The sequence below is a fragment of the Typopeltis vanoorti genome, chromosome 5, assembly GCF_054136105.1.
Source record: "Typopeltis vanoorti isolate ZY-2024b chromosome 5, IOZ_Tvanoo_1.0, whole genome shotgun sequence".
Taxonomy (NCBI): domain Eukaryota; kingdom Metazoa; phylum Arthropoda; class Arachnida; order Uropygi; family Thelyphonidae; genus Typopeltis; species Typopeltis vanoorti.
In genome coordinates this window covers 41023081-41042717 of record NC_143553.1, presented here as the reverse complement: position 1 = coordinate 41042717, position 19637 = coordinate 41023081, and the positions used below count along the sequence as shown (strand labels likewise).

The 19637-nt window shown below is 36.3% G+C and overlaps 1 protein-coding gene across 1 annotated transcript in view; it reads right to left on the bottom strand.

The window, feature by feature from the left end:
• The window catches only part of Theg (Testicular haploid expressed gene), a 76118-nt gene that overhangs the window by 11362 nt on the left and 45119 nt on the right, over window positions 1-19637 (bottom strand). Inside the window, exons 5-6 of the mRNA XM_090392978.1 lie at window positions 19250-19360; window positions 2700-2853 (exon numbers count right to left, since the gene is read on the bottom strand). Of these exons, the coding sequence (XP_090249104.1) occupies window positions 2700-2853; window positions 19250-19360 (265 nt within the window). The remainder of the gene's footprint in view (window positions 1-2699; window positions 2854-19249; window positions 19361-19637) is intronic.

The window sequence follows — 19637 nt, the reverse complement described above, 5'->3', positions numbered from 1 at the left end:
AAACATGCAACAAATGCAAAACCAGCAAATCCTAATGTGACTGAAAGAACCAACAGAAAACTGGCCTCCTGTCTAAATGGCAGAGTTCCTCACAGGGCCATTAGCCATAACTTTTGCTCACTTGTTTTTTCACCTCTCTCACTCTCTCTCACACACACACACACACACATCTGAATGGCACTGCTTTTATAACACCTAAAGATTAATCTGACCTACTGGCATCATTCTTCTCCTCCATCTTCTGCAGAGATGATCGTGGCAAATCATCTCCTACCATATCTGAAAGAGTGCACCATGTGCCCCCTGTGGTTTTTCAACAAAACAGCATCAGAAAAATTTAAATAACGTAGATAATAAAAAGTCTTCTGGCCATGTTAGTATCTCTCCTCAGCTATACTTAAAAGTTGTGGTAAAAAACTAATACTTATTATATATCATCCCTACACTCTTTGATATGGCTAGCAAATCTCCTGATAGATGAGAAGCAAACATATTTAGCCCATTCCAAAAAAGGGAAATAAGTTTGCTGTCACATGACACAAAGCTCCCCAACAGTGGAGAAGATCATCAATGGCAACTTCTTCATGACCCAGATGGCCAGATAATTAAATGACCTCAACTATGGGTTCTGCCACTCTTAATCCACAACAGAACTCCTAGCCCATGTCAACTCACAATGCTATGAAAAGGTTAAGAAAAATGTGCTAATCCTCTTGAAATTTCTAGAGGAGCATTTGTTCATGTCTGGCATAGAAGCCTGTTCAGTAAACTGTCGTTTTTTGGTCTACCTTCATCTTTTGTAATTGGATTGCTAATGTTCTCTCTGGTCAATCACTGTATGTTATGCTTCCTCTTTTTGAGCCTCTTCACCAATGCAGGAGTGTCTAAGGGCATTATGCCACTATGTACCATCTTTTTCTTATAAATAAATGCTCTTCCCTCACTGATCAATAGTCCTATCCATAGTTTTGCTAATGACAGTATATCTCCATTCAAACTCATTTGGCAGATCTCACAGAGCCCCAAGAAGCCATTCATCAAAAATTTCTACAAACAGTACCTTAAAGCACATACCTTGTCATTTTTTGATGGAGTAAGAATACCTAGTTGCATAGAATGCTAGTAAAATAGTCCTGCCTTTTATCATGCAGAGAAGGAACATGCCAAAAAAAATGATCTTAGTTCAACAACTTCCCTTTACTCTTGATAATACATAAATCTTGAGGACAGGATCAGACCTTTATTCTTGGACTGATATTTACCTTGGGTCTTTCATAAACTGATCACATCAATATATTCTTCAACCTCTAAAAAACTAGACATCCTTTTCTGTTCATGAAACTATTGACTGACCACAGATGCGAAAAACCCTGGCTGGCAGAGGCCCAAGAGGAATCAATTCATGTTGAAGGGGAGAAAGGAATAAGGCAATGTACGAATTCGTCATATACGTAAAATTTTCCAAATGTTGTACAAGCAAAATAGTTACCACCTTAAAAACTAGAATTTTCATAAAAGAAAAGCTAATTTTCTGACGTATAATAATAAAAGCTCATCCCACAAAATGCGTTGATTACCCTATTATCAGAATGGATTCTCCTTCTTCTACCATGCACAGAAGTGTCAAGCATCTGTAGTTGGACAGTACTTTTCACCTAGTATTGACTTTGTACAAATCCTAAATCAGAAAAGGATGTCTGACCTAAAGATAAAGTTGACCTTAGAATACTGTCATATGTTTGGAGTGGTTCACCTTCCTAAAAATTTTTGACTGTCCAGAGGAGAAGGATTCAGCTGATAGATGATCTCTCTCTCAACGACTTACTTCAACTGTTATCTCACAGACAATTTGTTTCAGCTCTATATCTTTTCTACAGGTACTTCCATGAATGCTATTCCAACAAACTGGCATCCCTCATTCCTCTGCTTTCTATATGCAAGTAGACTTGTCATAAAGATACTTCACACACAAACTTTCTTATTCTTGGTCAATATTAAAGCAAGATTTTTTTTTTCTTTACAAATATACTACCTAATTTTGCAATCAAGCAAAAAACTGCAATTTTTATTAAATGCCATTCTGTCAGAACAAAGTTATTGTAATATAAAATCAAGCAAACTTCACTGCTTTCTTTTCCTGCAAATGGTCCAACTGAAACAAAAATTGAGATGGCATGAATATTTTTTGTGGGCATTCCAATTTAGCTGGGAGATAATTTCATTGCCCAGTACCACTATCCTGTTTACTAATTGGAAGCACCTGAAAAAGTTCCATGTTTGATCTCTAGAATAGGATACTACTATGCTATGGACTAATAGAATTTTGTTTTGGGGGTGGATTCACATTACAAAAACAAACAAAAAACATACAAAAAATCCCATTAAAAACACGAATCCAGTTGATACTTCTAACTTTTGTAAATCATACCTAATAAAAAGGCAATATACACTTAAAGATGTCTTTTCCGGTGTATATTCACAGCGAAATCACTGCTCTCACTATAAGAAAACGTGGTCATAAAAATCATTCATGCACAGAATTCCGTTTTAGCTTGTGTATAATGAAAACAAGAATATGACTTTTGTGAAGTGTAATGTAATATTTGTGCACAAAACAGTATATATTATAGCATTTATTAAAATTTGATAACATATTTTAGAGTTACTATACAAAATAATTTAACAATATTCCTATTTACCTCAGTTATGCTTGGATTTTCAGCTAAACCAGACCTTATTATTGGTATGGAGAGTATCTTTATTCGAGGGGTTGCTGTGTATTTCAGTGTTTTAGGATTTATAATTGGCATCTCATAGTTTGAAACATAACCAGGAGGATAATAACATCGTGGTCTAGAAAATATTAAAAATATTTTAAAAAGGAAACATCTGGGATGTCTGTTTTAACACATTACTTAGAATGGATATTTATGTTAATCAATGTTGGCCATAATTATTATAGTCTATAAAATAAAGCAACCGTTTAAACACTGTAAAAAATCATAGAATAAGTCTTCTCTGTAGTAGTTACAAAATGTATTCAAAAATTATAAAAAAACAAACTAGAGAATCATGACAGCAATAAGATGGATCCTGACGGATCCATCTTTCACGGGTCCTGAGCAGAGAGTTACTTTTCTGTGAATTTAATAATTGAAAAGCACAATGAATTTAATAAACCAACACGCAGCATGTATAGACAACAGTCAAGCCTTTGTCTGTGTAAACAGAAATCAACTTTTTCTTAACACTTGCTGACAATGTAACCTCAAACCAAATAATGGTTGCAATCTGCAATCTTTATAGGTATATAACTTCATAGCAGTCAAACTGGGAACTGAAATATCAAATTGGAAACCAATAAATTGTGGCATCAAACAAGGCTGCCCTTTATCACCAATACTCTTTAACCCATATAAACACCAATATCAGACATTGGAGACTGACAGTTAATAGAATATCCCATCAAGAAGTGATAGTCTCTTGATATACTGTGATATGTCAGTAATGTACAAGTTAAACAATAACGATCCCAAAAGCAGATCCCTATGGCACTCCACTATTGACCTTCCTCTTTTGTGATACCACTCCTCCATACACAACCTGCTGATACCTACCTGATAGCCAATCAGCTATCCAATTCACTAGTCTGTTATCTAATCCCATCTGTTTCAATCTAACTTGTCATGTAGTAATCTATCAAAAGTCTTTGAAAAATCCAAGTATACCACTGTATATGCATCTCCTGACTTTATCCAGTGAATTTTTCACCTTGTTGTCCTGTAAAAATATTTTAGGTTATTTTTTATATCTGCATCGGCTACTGCATTTGTAAAATTAGTCTTTACTTTATTTTTACCTTAACTATTTTATATAATATATACCACATAGGGCTAAGTTCTTTCTTTATGCTTCTAACTCACTTACTTATGCTGAATTGACGTTCTCTCCCTTTTTTGCCTTGTCTTAATCCTTATCATAAATATGACTGGCTCTAATTTTAATTGCCGCCAGCCATATGTCCGCGACTTGTTCAGTCTCTTACGCTCTTCAGACTGGCAAATTTATTTTGTTTTCCACTGCACCAGCCAGACTGGCAAGTAAGTCAACTTGTGCTCTTAAAAAAAAACAAAAAAACATGAAGCACTGTGTAAAATAGTTAAACAAAGTCATTGGAAGATTTTGGTAAAAAATACAAAATTAATATCACGGTTGCAAAACATTCTAGAAGCTACTGAAAAAAAAAAGCTTAGAAATGGAGGAAAAAGTACTATAAAAGGAATCAAAGATGATAAAAGTCACAAGAAAATTGAAGATAAAGATATTTTAGATGTTTGGAGTAATTACTTGGAAAGACTGCTATATGAAACAAGCAGTGACAGCACAGTGATAAAAAAAATTCCCAACACGAATGCAGTCAGGAATACATCCATACTTGAATAGGAAAAAGTCATCAAAATCTGAAATGTGGAAAGGCAGCTGGAGTAGATGAAATTCAACTAGAAAAGGTATAAAAGTTTTACAGTGGTTGCATTGCATAATTCAGAAGGCCTGTCAGAGGATCGAATTCTGGATGATTGGAGAAGAACTCTCATAGTACCTATCTATAAAAAAGGGAAATAACTGAATGTGAGAATTACAGAGGCATTTCCCTACTAAGCATTCCTGGTAAGATTTATGCAAGTATAATTGAGAAACCGCTAAGAACACTTGTGGAAGGGAAGCTTGGTGAACTACAAGCTGGATTCAGGCCAAACAGAGGTTTTCAGAATCAGATTTTCATTTTAAGACAAACAGTTGTTTGTCTTAAAATGAAAATCTTGGGTATATATAACAATGATTTGTATTTAAGTTTTGTTGACCTGGAAAAAGCATATGAAAGGTGCCAACAGGAAAGCTCTTCAAAATACCACAGTTGTGTGTTGTAAATGGGACCAGTTAGAATTAAAGGGGATACAGGAAGATGGTTTGATGTTAAAGAAGGTGTGCGACAAAGGTGCACATTATCTCCACTGTTATTCATTATCTATGTGGATCACATTCTGAAGGAAAGTGGTATTAAATCTGATATCAAAATTGAGCTGGGCTGTCACTGAGGGGCATCCCCTCAGTGGTGGATGTAGGCTTCCCGGCTAGGTCCATGGGACCTGCTAACCAATGACAGCTGTGGTCCTCCATTCATATTGGGGATTTCAATGGTTCTAGCAGCCTATTCCGTAAAAAATGCCACTATTTAAAGCATCATGTCTAAACAGAAAAGAATAAAGCCCCTGTAGTCTCAATATGCCTGGAACAGTGGTGTAGCAGGCCCTGTGGTATCGTCAGTCTGTGACTGCTATAAAGAAACTCAACGCAGAAATTTCTTGAATATTGCTACTTGGAATGTAAGAGGATTGAATAAATGTGGGAAGTTGGCTAATCTGATGAGAGAAATGGAGAGACTGAATATTAATATACTAGGAATAAGTGAAACTTTTTGGAAAGGATCATCAGATTTTGAGTCGAAACTTCCAAATGGCAAGATATATAAAATATATACATCAGGTAGTGAAATATCAAGGAGAGGTATATCATTCATCGTAGAGAAGAAAACTAATAAAAATATTATCCATGTCATCAAAAAATCAGATAGAGTAATGGCAATTCTAGTGAAGTCTAAACCTAGAGATATGCTGATAATTCAAATATATGCTCCTACAGAACAGAACGAGGAAGCAGAAATAGATAACATGTATGATGAAATAGAATGGTGTATAAAGGAAGTTGGAGGCAAGAAATGTCGAGTTATCTGTGCTATGGGTTACTGGAATGCAAAAGTTGGATCAGAGAGAACAAAAACTGATTGATTTCTGTAAGAAGCATAGTTTCATCATAACTAACACTTATTTTGAGCAAAAACCAACAGCAAGATACACATGGGAAAGTCCAGATGGAAGATACAAAAATCAATTAGACTATATTGTGGTCAGTAAACATTATTTCAATGGAATACTGAACTCAAAGGTGATGCCAAGTGCTGACTGTGGATCTGATCATAGACTGGTCTTAATAAAGATGAATATTTGCCTGAAAACACTAAAAATTAAAAGAAGTCAAACCCTAAAATGAGATTTGCAAATGGTACAAAATCCAATAGTAAAATCAAAATTTATTGAAAATGTTTCAGAACTGCTGTTTGCACAGTTGCAAAACGAAAATGAACCATCTCAGTGGAATAGACTACAAGCTGCTATCATAACATCTGCTAAAAACCACATCAATAATCAAGAAAGAAAAAAAACATGGTTAACACAAGAACATCAACCTTATCGATGAAAGAAGAAGAACGTGGAAAAGAGGAGCAAATGAAGAAGAAAGATTAAGATATAAAACATTGGATAAAAGGATCAACCAGTTATGCAGAAGATTGAAAGAAAACTGATAAATAGGCAGTGCACCAAGATAGAAGAATTACAAAATAGGAACAAAACTAGAGAAGCATTCCTGAAAGTGAAAGAACTTAATGGAAAAGCAAAACGTACACAGTGTAATAACATCAAGGACAAAAATGGAAACATCATTGATAACGAAAAGATAAATGGAAGATGGGTGGAGTACTTATCAGATCTCTATGATAGTTGATTCACGACACCTTAAGTGAAACTTAACAACAGATACCACTCTACCGACAAGAAAGGAGATAGAACATGTAATTAAGAATCTTCCTAAGATTCTTAATTACATAATAAATACCCCGGGTGTGATAATATCCTGACTGTGCTGCTGAAAGCTTTGACTGGCAATAATAACTATTTAGTGGAATCCATTCAGGAGATCTATAAAACAATAGATGTTCTGAATGTCCTGAAATAAAACAATAGATAAACAATTACCTGAAGTTTTTACATCATCTATCTGCATACTAATTCAAAAGAAAAATAATGAACAAAATTGCAAGGATTACAGAACTGTGAGCCTAATATATATCCCATGCATCTAAAATTATTTTAGCCATCGTTAACAAACAAATTGAAAGAACCTTAATCAGTGAATTGAGTGAACAACAGACAGGCTTCAGAAGAGGAATGAGAACCTTAATGCTATCTTGGAACTAAAAATACTAATAGAATGATCACTTGAAAAAAATAGGAACATTTACATATGCTTCATAGACTTTCAGAAGGCCTTTGACCAGGTAAAACATAATAAGATGTTCAATATATTAGATAAATTAGACATAGAAGATCATGTACTTAAGATTATAAAAATGATTTACACCAAACAGAAAATGCAGCTAAATTAAGGGGATAAAAATCCCTTATTATTTTACAGCCAGTATGCAAAACTCTAAGATCGAAAACTACGATCTAAGAGTTTCATGCCGAAGAACTATCGGCGAATCCAAGCATAAGTGACCACCTGGCAGTACAACATCAAGGCAACTCGAAGCAAAGGTGGAGCAAGATCCCTCACTATCCTTGATATTTTCTCATAATGTAAAAACACAGCTCCTAGGAGATGTAATATTGCTTTACATTATGAGGAGAGACCACTACCCAGACTGGTTTCAACCTTTTTTTGAGGTCTCATCAGTGAGTAGGTAGACCTGGATGATATCAAAGTTTAAGTGAAAAGAACTTACATACCTTCACTATACGAATGCCAGAAAGGTGTGCCCATATATTATAACTAAGATGAAAAGCCAAATGGCTATTTTTTGTTTTCTGGCAAAGTTAATTAAATTAAGGGGATAAAAATTCCTTATTATTTTACAGCCAGTATGCGAAACTCTAAGATCAAAGACTATGATCTAAGAGTTTCATGCTGAAGAACTATCGGCGAATCCAAGCGTAAGTGACCTGGTAGTACAACACCAAGGCAAGGAGCTGTGTTTTTACATTAGAGAAAATATGAAGGATAGTGAGGGAGCGTGCTCTACCTTTGCTTCGAGTTGCCTTGGTGTTGTACTACCAGGTGGTCACTTACGCTTGGATTTGCCGATAGTTCTTCGGCATGAAACTCTTAAATCGTAGTTTTTGATCTTAGAGTTTCACATACTAGCTGTAAAATAATAAAGCATTATTTAAATTAAGGGGATATTAAATCCCATATTGTTTTAAAACCGAATAAGAAACTCAAAGATCGGAATCAAAGAGTTTCATGCCGAATATAGTAACTATAAACTTATCGGCGACTACTAGCGTAAGCTAAAGCACGTAGTTCAAGTATTACAGACTAGGGCAGCTCGTTGCAAAGGTGGAGAAAGTTCTGATCGCTATTCTTAGTATTTTCCATAATGTAAAACTCATCTCCTAGGAGATGTACGATGTTACACATTATGGTGGGAGGTCACTACCCAGACCGGTTTCGATCTTTATTGAGATCTCATCAGTGAGTAGCTAGACCAAAGTATAATACTAAGGGTATAGCGAAAAGAACTTACAAGTTGTCAAAAAAGTGCACCCATAAATTTTTAAAGTCAAGAGCCAATAGGCTTCATTTCAGCAATGTAAAACATTATTTAAATTAAATGGATATTAAATCCCGCATTGTTTTAAAACCGAATAAGAAACTCAAAGATCCTAGGAGATGAGTTTTACATTATGGAAAATACTAAGAATAGCAATCAGAACTTTCTCCACCTTTGCAACGAGTTGCCCTAGTTTGTACTATGTACTTGAACTACGTGCTTTAGCTTGCGCTAGTAGTCGCCGATACGTTTATAGTTAATATAAACTATATTAACTATAAACTCTTTGATTCCGATCTTTGAGTTTCTTATTCGGTTTTAAAACACTGTGGGATTTAATATCCCCTTAATTTAAATAATGTTTTACATTGCCGAAATGAAGCCTATTGGCTCTTTACTTTAAATAATAATGAGGGATTTTTATCCCCTTAATTTAATTAACTTTGCCAGAAAAAATAGCCGTTTGGCTTTTCATCTCAGAAAATGCAGCTGTTTAACTGTGAGGCATTTTTAGTGAAAATAAAAAGAGGAGTTAGACAAGGTTGTATACTTTCACCATCTAAATTTATGAAAATCTCAAAAGAAAACAGATCCGAGCCAGAAATATAAACAATATGAAAACTGAACATACAATAGAATACAAATATTTAGGCACCTACTTTACTGCAGATGGAAATCAAGATAAAGAAATAAAAATAAGAACAGCCATAGTTAAAGATGCCTTCAGGAAAAATAAAGATCTGCTCAGAAGTTCTGTGGGCATCGAGACAAAGAAAAGAATGATAAGAACATTAGTGTGGCCAGTTTTCATATGGAATAGAGATCTGGATATTCAAGAAGAGAGTAAGACAACAGATAATGATCTTTGAAATGTGGTGATATAGGAGAGCTCTGAAAATTTCATGGACAGAGCATGTGACAAATACAGATGTCCTTCCGAGAATGAGAACACAGACATCTTTATTACAGGAAATGATCCAGAGAAAGATGAGATTGGCGGGACATGGACTGAGAGTTTCAGCAGGACAGAGGATACTAATAGTTTTAGAAGGAAAAATTATGGGAAAAGGATCAAGAGGCAAAAAACAAGGACATGGCTTGAAGATATAAGATCATGGACAGGATCACATGCACAAACAAAAAGGAAAGCCACCAACAGAGAACTGGAAGGACATGGTGCTGCACCCTCTCACCGAGGAAGCTACATGAAGAAGAAGAAGACGAGACAATTTTTAGTTAAGATGGGAAATTAAATATGGATATAGACAACAGAATTAGTAAAGATGGTATGGTAGGAGGTCAGCTGAATAAACTTATATAGAATAAGAAAAAAATGAGGCAAAACACGAAATTAACTATACACAAGACAGCGTTCAAATCAATTTTAACTTGTGGATCTGTGAGCTGTGTTTGACTGGAGACCACTGATATGAGAGTTCTGAGAAAGCCTAGAGGAGTAAAAAAATAATATCAATGGCAGTATCACATTAAAAATGAGGATATTAGGAAAGAACTTGCCATTGTTAGCATTCAGAAAATGTGTTACTAGAGTGAATCTCAGGTGATGTGATTACTTAAATAAAATGGGAGAGGAAAGATTAGTAAAATAAGTGTTCTTTGGCAGGTTGGCAGGAAAACAACCAGAGGAAGACCAAGATATAGATGAACTGATACAGTAAAAAGCACCTTAAAAGACAGAAATATAAGATTTGATAATGTTGGAGTCTTGACAGATAATAGATTAATTTGGAGGAAAATTGTTGATTGGAAGTTAGTAATGGTGTAACTTTTTCATGTAATACTATCATAATTATCCTTCACACCCTTTGAGGGTATGTATCAGGAATTTGATGATGATGTTGTTGGGTTAAAAAAGATCAATTTACTAGCTACCTCATATCATTATCATCATTAATATTCTGGACCTCCATGGAGATATAATACACATTATGAGAGGTTTGTGTTTGACAACAAAAAATTTCTTGTGTGACTCCTTAAACTTATTTGTATCTACACAGTCACCATCTCTCAGGCAGTGTGTTCCATGATTCTACCACTCTCCATGAAAAAAAAAAAAAAATTTACTTATTCTCTTACTCGCTACCTCCTTTTGCAACTGCCAGGAATTCTGACCTTTACATTTTTTTCTATAGAGTTACATAAAAGATAAAGTGTACATATTAAAAGTGACCTTCACTACAAAAGTTAAAAGACAAAATTAAAAACTCTCCTGTAGCAACAGTGATTCTGAAAATTGAATGCACAGTAAGAGATGTGTGTGTGTGTGTGTGTGTGTAGTGAGCCATGGAGCTAACACTGACTATGAACTCCACAGTCTAAACTGTCATTTCTTACTGCTATATTCTAATTGTGTAAATGAATATATGCATTTAAAATACACATTCTTTTACAAAAGCAAGGAAAAGAGACAACTATTACCATCAAATTTCTGATATATACCTTCAAAGAGGGTATACAGGATATTACGATAGGACTACACGAAAAGTGTAAATCATTATAAACTTCCTATCAACAATTTCCTCCAAATTAATCTGTTATCTGTCAGGACTCAACTATTGTCAGCCTTTGCCAGCAAAGGTTGGTCAATTGGTAGAGCCTCTGCTACTAATGGCTCACACAAAAAGTGAAGCAAGTTAGTAGTTGGAAGGGGTCCAATCGTTCGATGCTGTTGGCACACTTTCCCTCGATGAGTCTTTGGACTCCATGGAGGTGTCACATAATAATAATAATAAAATAAAATTTATATTTATTCGTTGAAGGCAGTTCTAATACTGTTATCAATCTACCTAGGTCTTGGTCCTCCTCTTCTGAGTCTTTTCTTTTTCCCTACAATCCAGACAAAATCCATTTGTTTTGCTAACCTTTACAGATATGAAAATTCTGAGAAAAAAAGGGAAATGAAACTGACTTGTACATTGTCTTCTGTAGTGCTAGTTTAATGTTCTGGCTAATTTCTTACTTATTCCATATAAATTTATTGGTTGACTTGCTCATACCAGTTCTGCTAATTCTGTTGTCTATTTTCATATTTAATTTGCCATCTTCACTAAAAATTGTGTCTAAATAGCTGAAATGTTTTACTTGTATAAATTTCCTATTTGGGATGCAGTTGTTTTCAATGTTCCCACCTATTTTTATAGATTACTCCTTTTTATTGCTGATTTTCATACCAAATTTCTTATGTAAATTATTCAAATTAGTTAGGGAATCCTGCAGACTTGTACTATTTAATAAGTTAACACATCCACATAAAGTAAAGAGCTGAATCGAATATCGCCTTTGCAAATTTTGTCTTTAACTTTAGTAGTGAAGGTCACTTTTTATATGTACACTTTATCCTTTATGTAACTATAGAAAAAAATGTCCAATTTTGATATGAGGCCTAATGCTACTTTCCTTTATAAGGAAAGTAGCATTAGGGCTCGTATCGAAATGATTAATGATTAATAAATGATTCTTCATCATACAGATGATGAATAAAAGTGAGGGGTAGTGTGAGCTCTTCTCTCACAAAATAAAGGGAATACCAGGTGACATCTGTAAGCTACTATAAACTAGTGCTCCAGCATTTTATTGCTACTACAAGAGTTTCCCATTCAAAATAAACATCAAACAGAAATCTTAACAGCAGGTACTAAGGAGCAGAAAACTCCAGCACAACCTGAAAGTAATTTTAGTGCATTAAACCAGTTATATTTTGATCTAAAAAAATGCCACATGCAAGCACCCACTATGCCTACCATGCAAAGCAAAGATGGCAGCAACAAAAGCCAATGACGAACAAGCACCCCCATGTTTTGCCAGCGCCGTTGATTGCCGAAAAACCCACAAAGTACCGCAGCTGCAAAATTGATATCAGCGATAAAAAAAAAAGGTATAATGTGCAAGTTCTGTTCCCACTGGATACACGCTTCCTTTGCAAAAATGGACGAATCAGCACACAAGATATATATTGGCATTAACCAGCCCTATTTCTGTTCGCTGTGCCTTCCATCTGTAAAACAGCTCCTGAACTTAGGCAAATGAATTGAAAACCTCAAAGAGCACATCAGTGCTAAGAATGAAACTCTTTCCTCCAAATGCGAGCACTAGAAACCAAGCTTGAATTAACTGATGATCAGTTGATTCAAGCTTGCAAGTTCACCCTTCCCTGTGAATGAACTCCGTGAAATAATTGCATCAATGGTGCGTGACTCAATGCAAGCCAAAAACAAAAAATTCAACGCCGTCATTTTGAACTTTCCAAGAGAAAACGGAAAAGCACTGAAAGAAGACATCATCAAATTAGCAGAAGAATGCAACATCGATCTTAAAAATATTGTCAAGTGCCATCGTTTCAGACCCATAAACAAAAGAAAGGCAGAATAAACTTTCCATGCCTCATAAAAGTGTCTTGCGACATGCTGATAAGCACATCAAAACTAATAACAGTTATCAACAACAAGTTCAAAGACACTTGTCTGCAATCGCACATATGTGCTTCACCAGATTTATCATTTGCACAAAGGGAGCAAGGTCGCCAGCTTTGAAGACAACTTGCAGAAAAATGGTGACTACAGCTGGACCACTGACTACAGATAAGCTAAAGTGGTGCAAAAACCAAGTGATGCCACTAGCAGCCACCATGGTGATCAGTATGCAGGCACATCATAGGAAATGTGCAAGCCTTCTTCGGTCAAACATATGACTCACAAAACGCTACAAATCACATGCTGATAAGCACATCAAAACTAATAACAGTTATCAACAACAAGTTCAAAGACACTTGTCTGCAATCGCACATATGTGCTTCACCAGATTTATCATTTGCACAAAGGGAGCAAAGTCGCCAGCTTTGAAGACAACTTGCAGAAAAATGGTGACTACAGCTGGACCACTGACTACAGATAAGCTAAAGTGGTGCAAAAACCAAGTGATGCCACTAGCAGCCACCATGGTGATCAGTATGCAGGCACATCATAGGAAATGTGCAAGCCTTCTTCGGTCAAACATATGACTCACAAAACGCTACAAATCCATTTCACCAACATTCGTGGCCTACACTCCAACCTTGATAGTGTCCACTACCATCTGCAATCTACCAAACCCCACCTACTCTTTCTAGCAGAAACTCAAATATCACCTCCCTCCAGCACTGTCCACCTCAACCTTCCAAACTACATATTCTTTAACTCCTTTCAACCCAAGGGTGGCATTTATGCATACATCCGCTTCGACATACCTTGCCAGAGAGCACCCAACCTAGAATCGCCCAACTTTGACCTTGTTTGGATAAAAATATCCCTACCCAACTCAGTCAAATTCATGTGTTGTTTCTATCGCTCTCCTAATGCAATCAACCACTCTGAGCTCTTTAATTTCTTCTCCTTAAAAATAGACTTTCTCCAGTCCCACTTTCCCAACAGCAAAATCATCCTCCTAGGAGATTTTAATGTCCACAACACTAACTGGCTTTCCTCTTCCAGCTGTACAGATTTTGCAGGCAGAGATGCTGAAACATTTGTCACCACAAATGACCTTACACAACTAGTTCAGATGCCAACCAGAATACCTGATAACCGAAACCACTCTCCAAATAACACAGACCTCTTCTTGACCAATGACCCTTCCAAATACACGGTGAATGTAGAGGGCCCGCTATGCATTTCTGACCACAACCTAGTGCTCATCTCCCCCATGCAACAATGCTTACACAACCACTCCCATACAAGAGTAGTTTGGCATTATAACAGTGCCAAGTGGGACAGCCTCCGCAAATTCTGTGCCTCGTACCTATGCCTTGTTCTCAACCCAAACACCGAACTAATAACCAAAGTAATCCTTACTGGCATGGAATCGTACATTCCCACAGTACTCTGACCTGCCATTCCCTAACTAAATCTTGGCTTTCCAAAAGATGCCCCAAGGCTGTACAAATGAAAAACCAAACATACCATTACTGGCTCAAATCAAGAACCCCATCCTCTTTAATCTTCCCTTGAAGGAAGTGAATAGTCTTCCCCTTGAGCTTATACCCAAGCCTGAAGTAAATTAAAAAAAAAATCAGTGCTTCCAAAACAGCGTTCGAAAGAGCTAAAAACAGGAAATTAGCAGCCAAGCCTTTTGGTCCCTCGCCAAAGCAATTGGTTGTAACTTCTGCCCACTGTTTCCAGACCTCTATCTTACCCAGATGGCTCCATTGCAGTGGCAGCCAGTGAAAATTGGGGGTGCTGCATATACAAAAAAAACAAAAAAAAAAACATTTTTTTTCCTAATCAGTAACGAATTTATTAATAAATAAATTTACATTTAAAAATTGCTTTATTAAAAATATTTCATCCTCACCATGAACAAACGGCAATAATAAAAGTTTCATATCAATAGCAATGACAAGTGCAAACGAATATCAGCGTTAGATCGCAGTGCATTTGTTTCATGTTAACAATAATTGAAAAAATATAATTCTTTTCATATTTTCAACAGTGACACTCGTCATAATTCAGCCTTGTATCTATAATAAATAAATAATTATATGTTATTTTAACCCCTTAACATACAAAGACGTCTGTGACACGTTTTTTGTTTATTGCACCAAAATTGATTTTGAATTTTGGTTTCACATATAAATACAACCGAATATAGACGCTAGACAATCTCATGCCTATTTCCTTTCAGCCGAGAAAAGTTGGCAATGGCGTGTATCGGCTATTTCATTTGCGTTTGCACAAATTCATCATAATTTTTCAAATAATGATGAATTTGATTCAGCAAATCACCCTTAACCAAAACTCGCCCAAAAAATTGGTAGAAAAACGACCACTTTCTGATTTTTAATTGGTACGTTAAGGGGTTATCAAAATAAAATAAGATTTACAAAAAAATAGTTCACCATGCACACGCGCCAATAATAAACATTCCATATCTCACAGAAATAACGAGCGCAGGCATAAGGTACACTGCCCAAGCGGCAGTGCATCTAATGACGTAACGCGCAACGACAAGGCAAATGAATATCGTCGTTAGATCGCAGTGCATTTGTTTCGTGTAACGATAATTGAAAAAATATTATTCTTTTCATATTTTCACAGTGATACTCGTCATAATTCAGCCTTGTATGTATAATAAATAAATAATTATGTTATTTTAAAAAAATAAAATAAGATTTACAAAAAATAGTTCAGCACGCACATGCACCAATAATAAACATTTCATATCTCACAGAAATAAGGCGCATAAACATACTAAAAATTCACTGCCGTTTGAGCAGTTACAGTTGGGAATGACGTAACCGTGCAATGACAAGTGCAAATCGGCGTTTGATCACAGTGCATTTGTTTCATAATCTAAAGCGTTAATCGAACAATTCCAATTATTAACTATTCAATCAATGTCAAAACATAAGCTGTAACCTTTAACATGTTGTGCTGCATTTATATAATGTTGTAAGCATTGTTATTATTTATAAACACAAAAAAATTTTAATTTTTTCATTTTTTTCTTAGGGGTGCTGCAGTGTTGCAGTGCTTATGTACTGGCCGCCACTGCTCCATTGCATCATCATCTACTGAAAAGGCCAATATCCTGGCCTCACACTTTGCTTCCAATGCACGCATAATCGGCAATGGCAAATGTCCCCCAACCATTCCAGATGCCCAACATCCTTTTGCCAGAAAGAGATCAGTAAAATACTGTCCAAATTAGACACAAAAAAAGTCTCCTAGTCATGATGGCATTCCTCCAATTGTCCTGAAGGTTTGTGCACCAGAACTGACTTCTGTCCTATGTTGCTTATATATATATATATATATATATATATACTGTCTTACTCCACTGGTATCTATCCCACAGCCTGGAAATTGGCCTATATAACCCATTACCAAGAAGGGCGACAAGTCACTGCTGTTCAGCTATTGCCCCCCCATCTCGCTCACCTCAGTCCTATCTAAAGTAATGGAAAAAATCATCAATTCCCTACTCCTACACTACCTTGAAGCTACCCGTCTAATAAACGACCGCCAGTATGGATTCCGTTGCTGCTGATCAACAGGAGATCTGCTCATATATGTTGCCCATCTCTGGACAAATGCCATGGAGAAGTTTGGCGAATCTCATGCGGTTGGGCTTGATATCTCCAAGGCATTTGACCAGGTCTGGCACAAGGGCTTACTAAGCAAGCTGCCATCGTTTGGTCTATCTGAAGACCTCTGTAGTTGGATTTGCCAGCTTTCTGTCTGGAAGCACACTATGTGTGGTGGTGGATGGCTCCTTATCTTCTTACCATTCAACTATGCCAGGGTTCCTTGAGGATCAAAGTTCTGTTCTTTCACCAACCCTCTTCCTGCTATATATCAATGACCTACTTCAGCTTACCTTCAATCCAATACACAGTTTTGCAGATGACAGCACATTGCACTCCTCCCTTTCTTTTGATAAAACTTACTCCACACAACTCACCTCAACCTGCATAACAGCAGCCACCACTGTTCTCAATTCAGACCTCCAAGCTATCCTCCAATGGGGTTCAGATAACCTAGTCAATTCCAATGCAAATAAAACTCAGTACCACTGAATACTGCTCCCACATATTGGGTGGGGTTCCCAAAAGCTCCCCCTCAAAATGCTCGACTCAATCCAGAGGAGAGCAATCAGCCTTATTAATGACCCATCTCTTACCGACTCACTTTGCCCACTTTTGCACAGACGATTGGTCTCCGCACTATGTGTTTTCTACAAATATTTCCATGGAAAATGTTCATCCGAAATAGCAAAAATAATTACCCCACTTAGTACTAAGCTCGTTGGAACATGTGCAGCTGCTGCTCAACATCCCTACACAGTGCACCTTGAAATCCACAGAACAAGTTTTTTCTACTCCTCCATCCCTGCAACTGCTATACTATGGAACAGTCTTCCCCTTGATGTGTTCCTTAAGGAATACAATATACAGTCATTCAAATCCAATGTGAACAAGTACCTGCTTTCCCAACCCATGCACGGTACTAATGTACTATAGGTTGATCTACCAACCTCTTGTGTATGTGCTCAACATAAAAAAAAAAAACCTGTATGATTAATTTTTATGCAGTTTGGTGTAAAGCAGTATGATATGCAATGTGAAAGAAACACCCATAAACACTGCAAATAAATAGTTTAATTCAATAACAAACAAGTACATGAAAACAATGGTCAAAAACAAGAGGTCAATGTGACATTGTCAAAGTGCCTCAATAAGGAATGTTGCCACCCATCACAGCATATAGCATTCACAATGATGTTTCATACATACTGTTCATAATGGTTTCCAGGAGCTCAGTTGTAATAACAACCATTGCTCCTGCAAAACTCTCCTAAGTTCCTCAAGGTTTTGGGGAATGGGGGGGGGGGGAAGCAGCAACATGTCTACATCCCAGACATACTCAATAGGATTAAGGTCAGGAGATCTGGCTGGCCATAGGTATGATAGTCTTTTTTTGAAGATATTGATCCATAAGCTTCACTCAATGAAGTGAAGCTTTATGTGGATGCGATATGTGATACATATCGCACCCACATAAAGACACACACAGGAGATCAGGACCTTGTCTCTATAAGTTGCAGCATTCATGATTCCTCCAAGAAGCACATACAGATTTCTGAGTCTACCCAACCAACAAGATGCTTCCCCAAACCATCACACTACCTGCATAAGTGTCCCTGGTCTCTCCAGTTCACAGCACACCTGGTAATGGTAATTTAGCATACAGTCTTCTTTGTGAGATCTGTACAGAGCAGAAGCATATACCAAAGTTCCTGTATCTGACGCCATCATATTGTAACTGATTTGGGGTAGCACACCAACTGTTTTGGCAAGCAGATAATTTGAGATATCAGTCAACCACTACATTTGTAGCCTGTGGCATTTCTTCACTGTATCTCCAGGATGCTGTTTATGATGGTTGGAATTAGTTCCACAGTCCATGAACCATGGAACAACTGACATGTAACCATCTGGCTACCTCTGCTTGACTTTGGCTGGCCTCTAGTCTTATGACCTGAATTCATCAGTTAAATGATGCCTTGAAGCAACATCCAAGAATTTTGCTACAACTAATGTCTTGTTTTCACTCCAGACATGAAATGGAAAGCCACTCCAAAATGCCCACTTTTATGCCATAGCTCATTTGCATATACTATTGACAGCATCACTCATTTGTATACAATAACCAGACTCAGAATCACTTTTATATAATGTACCTGACTTTCATATGCACTGCCCCTCCCCAAGAACATTTTAGGAAGATGAAAAACCAATTTTTTTTTTCCATTAAAAATATAGAAAAAGTATCAAAAAATCATCCTACATGAATTCCTTACCATATCTACTTCTCTTTACTTAATTTCTGCTCCACAGCCCATTTCCTCTTCTTTATATTTATCTAACTTTAGGAGAGAAGAGGAAATAAGGGAAGTAGAAGATACTTAATGAGGAGTTAAGGTAAAGAGCAGATAAAAGAAGATTTTTCCCTGGTAAGCTGTATGAAGTTATTCACATGTTGAGCATGTTAGAGAAAGGAAGAGAAGTTCTGATACAAAACTAATTAACATAATTCATTTGCAAAACTAATGAACTTTGGTATTCTAAAATAAGATATGTTAGCGAATCAAGTTGATGAATGAACATATCTCTAACACTTTTTTTTTTTTTTTTTTTGAGAGAGAGAGAGATACTACTTAATCAAGAATACTTCAATAATTTATTCCTAAATATTTTCATTTTTATAATTTGATTTCTATATTATAATAAAATTAAAAGTTGCTTACTTGGATAATTCTTTTGTGCGGCTGCTAATTTCTTTCCACTTTGTTTCTGCAGGAAGTGGACTCCAGATTACACTTGGTCTACCACTGACTGTATCATAAATGGGTCTGTTCCTTAAGAAATAAAATTGAAAGAATGTTGACAGAAGTTGGATGTTTCCTGTTCAAATGAGTTTATTGAATAGTTAGAGCCAAATGTTATTTTAATAATATTCCAATGTTTCCAGTCTGGTTGGCTCAGTGATAGCATACCCACTCTCCAACCAACAGGATGTGGAGTCTAATCCCACCATAAGCATGGATGTTTGTATGCTTTAGGTAGTAGATAAAACAACTTGGCTTTTTGAAGAGTAGGTCATGCCTTCCTTAGTATTTACTCACTTTTTTTATT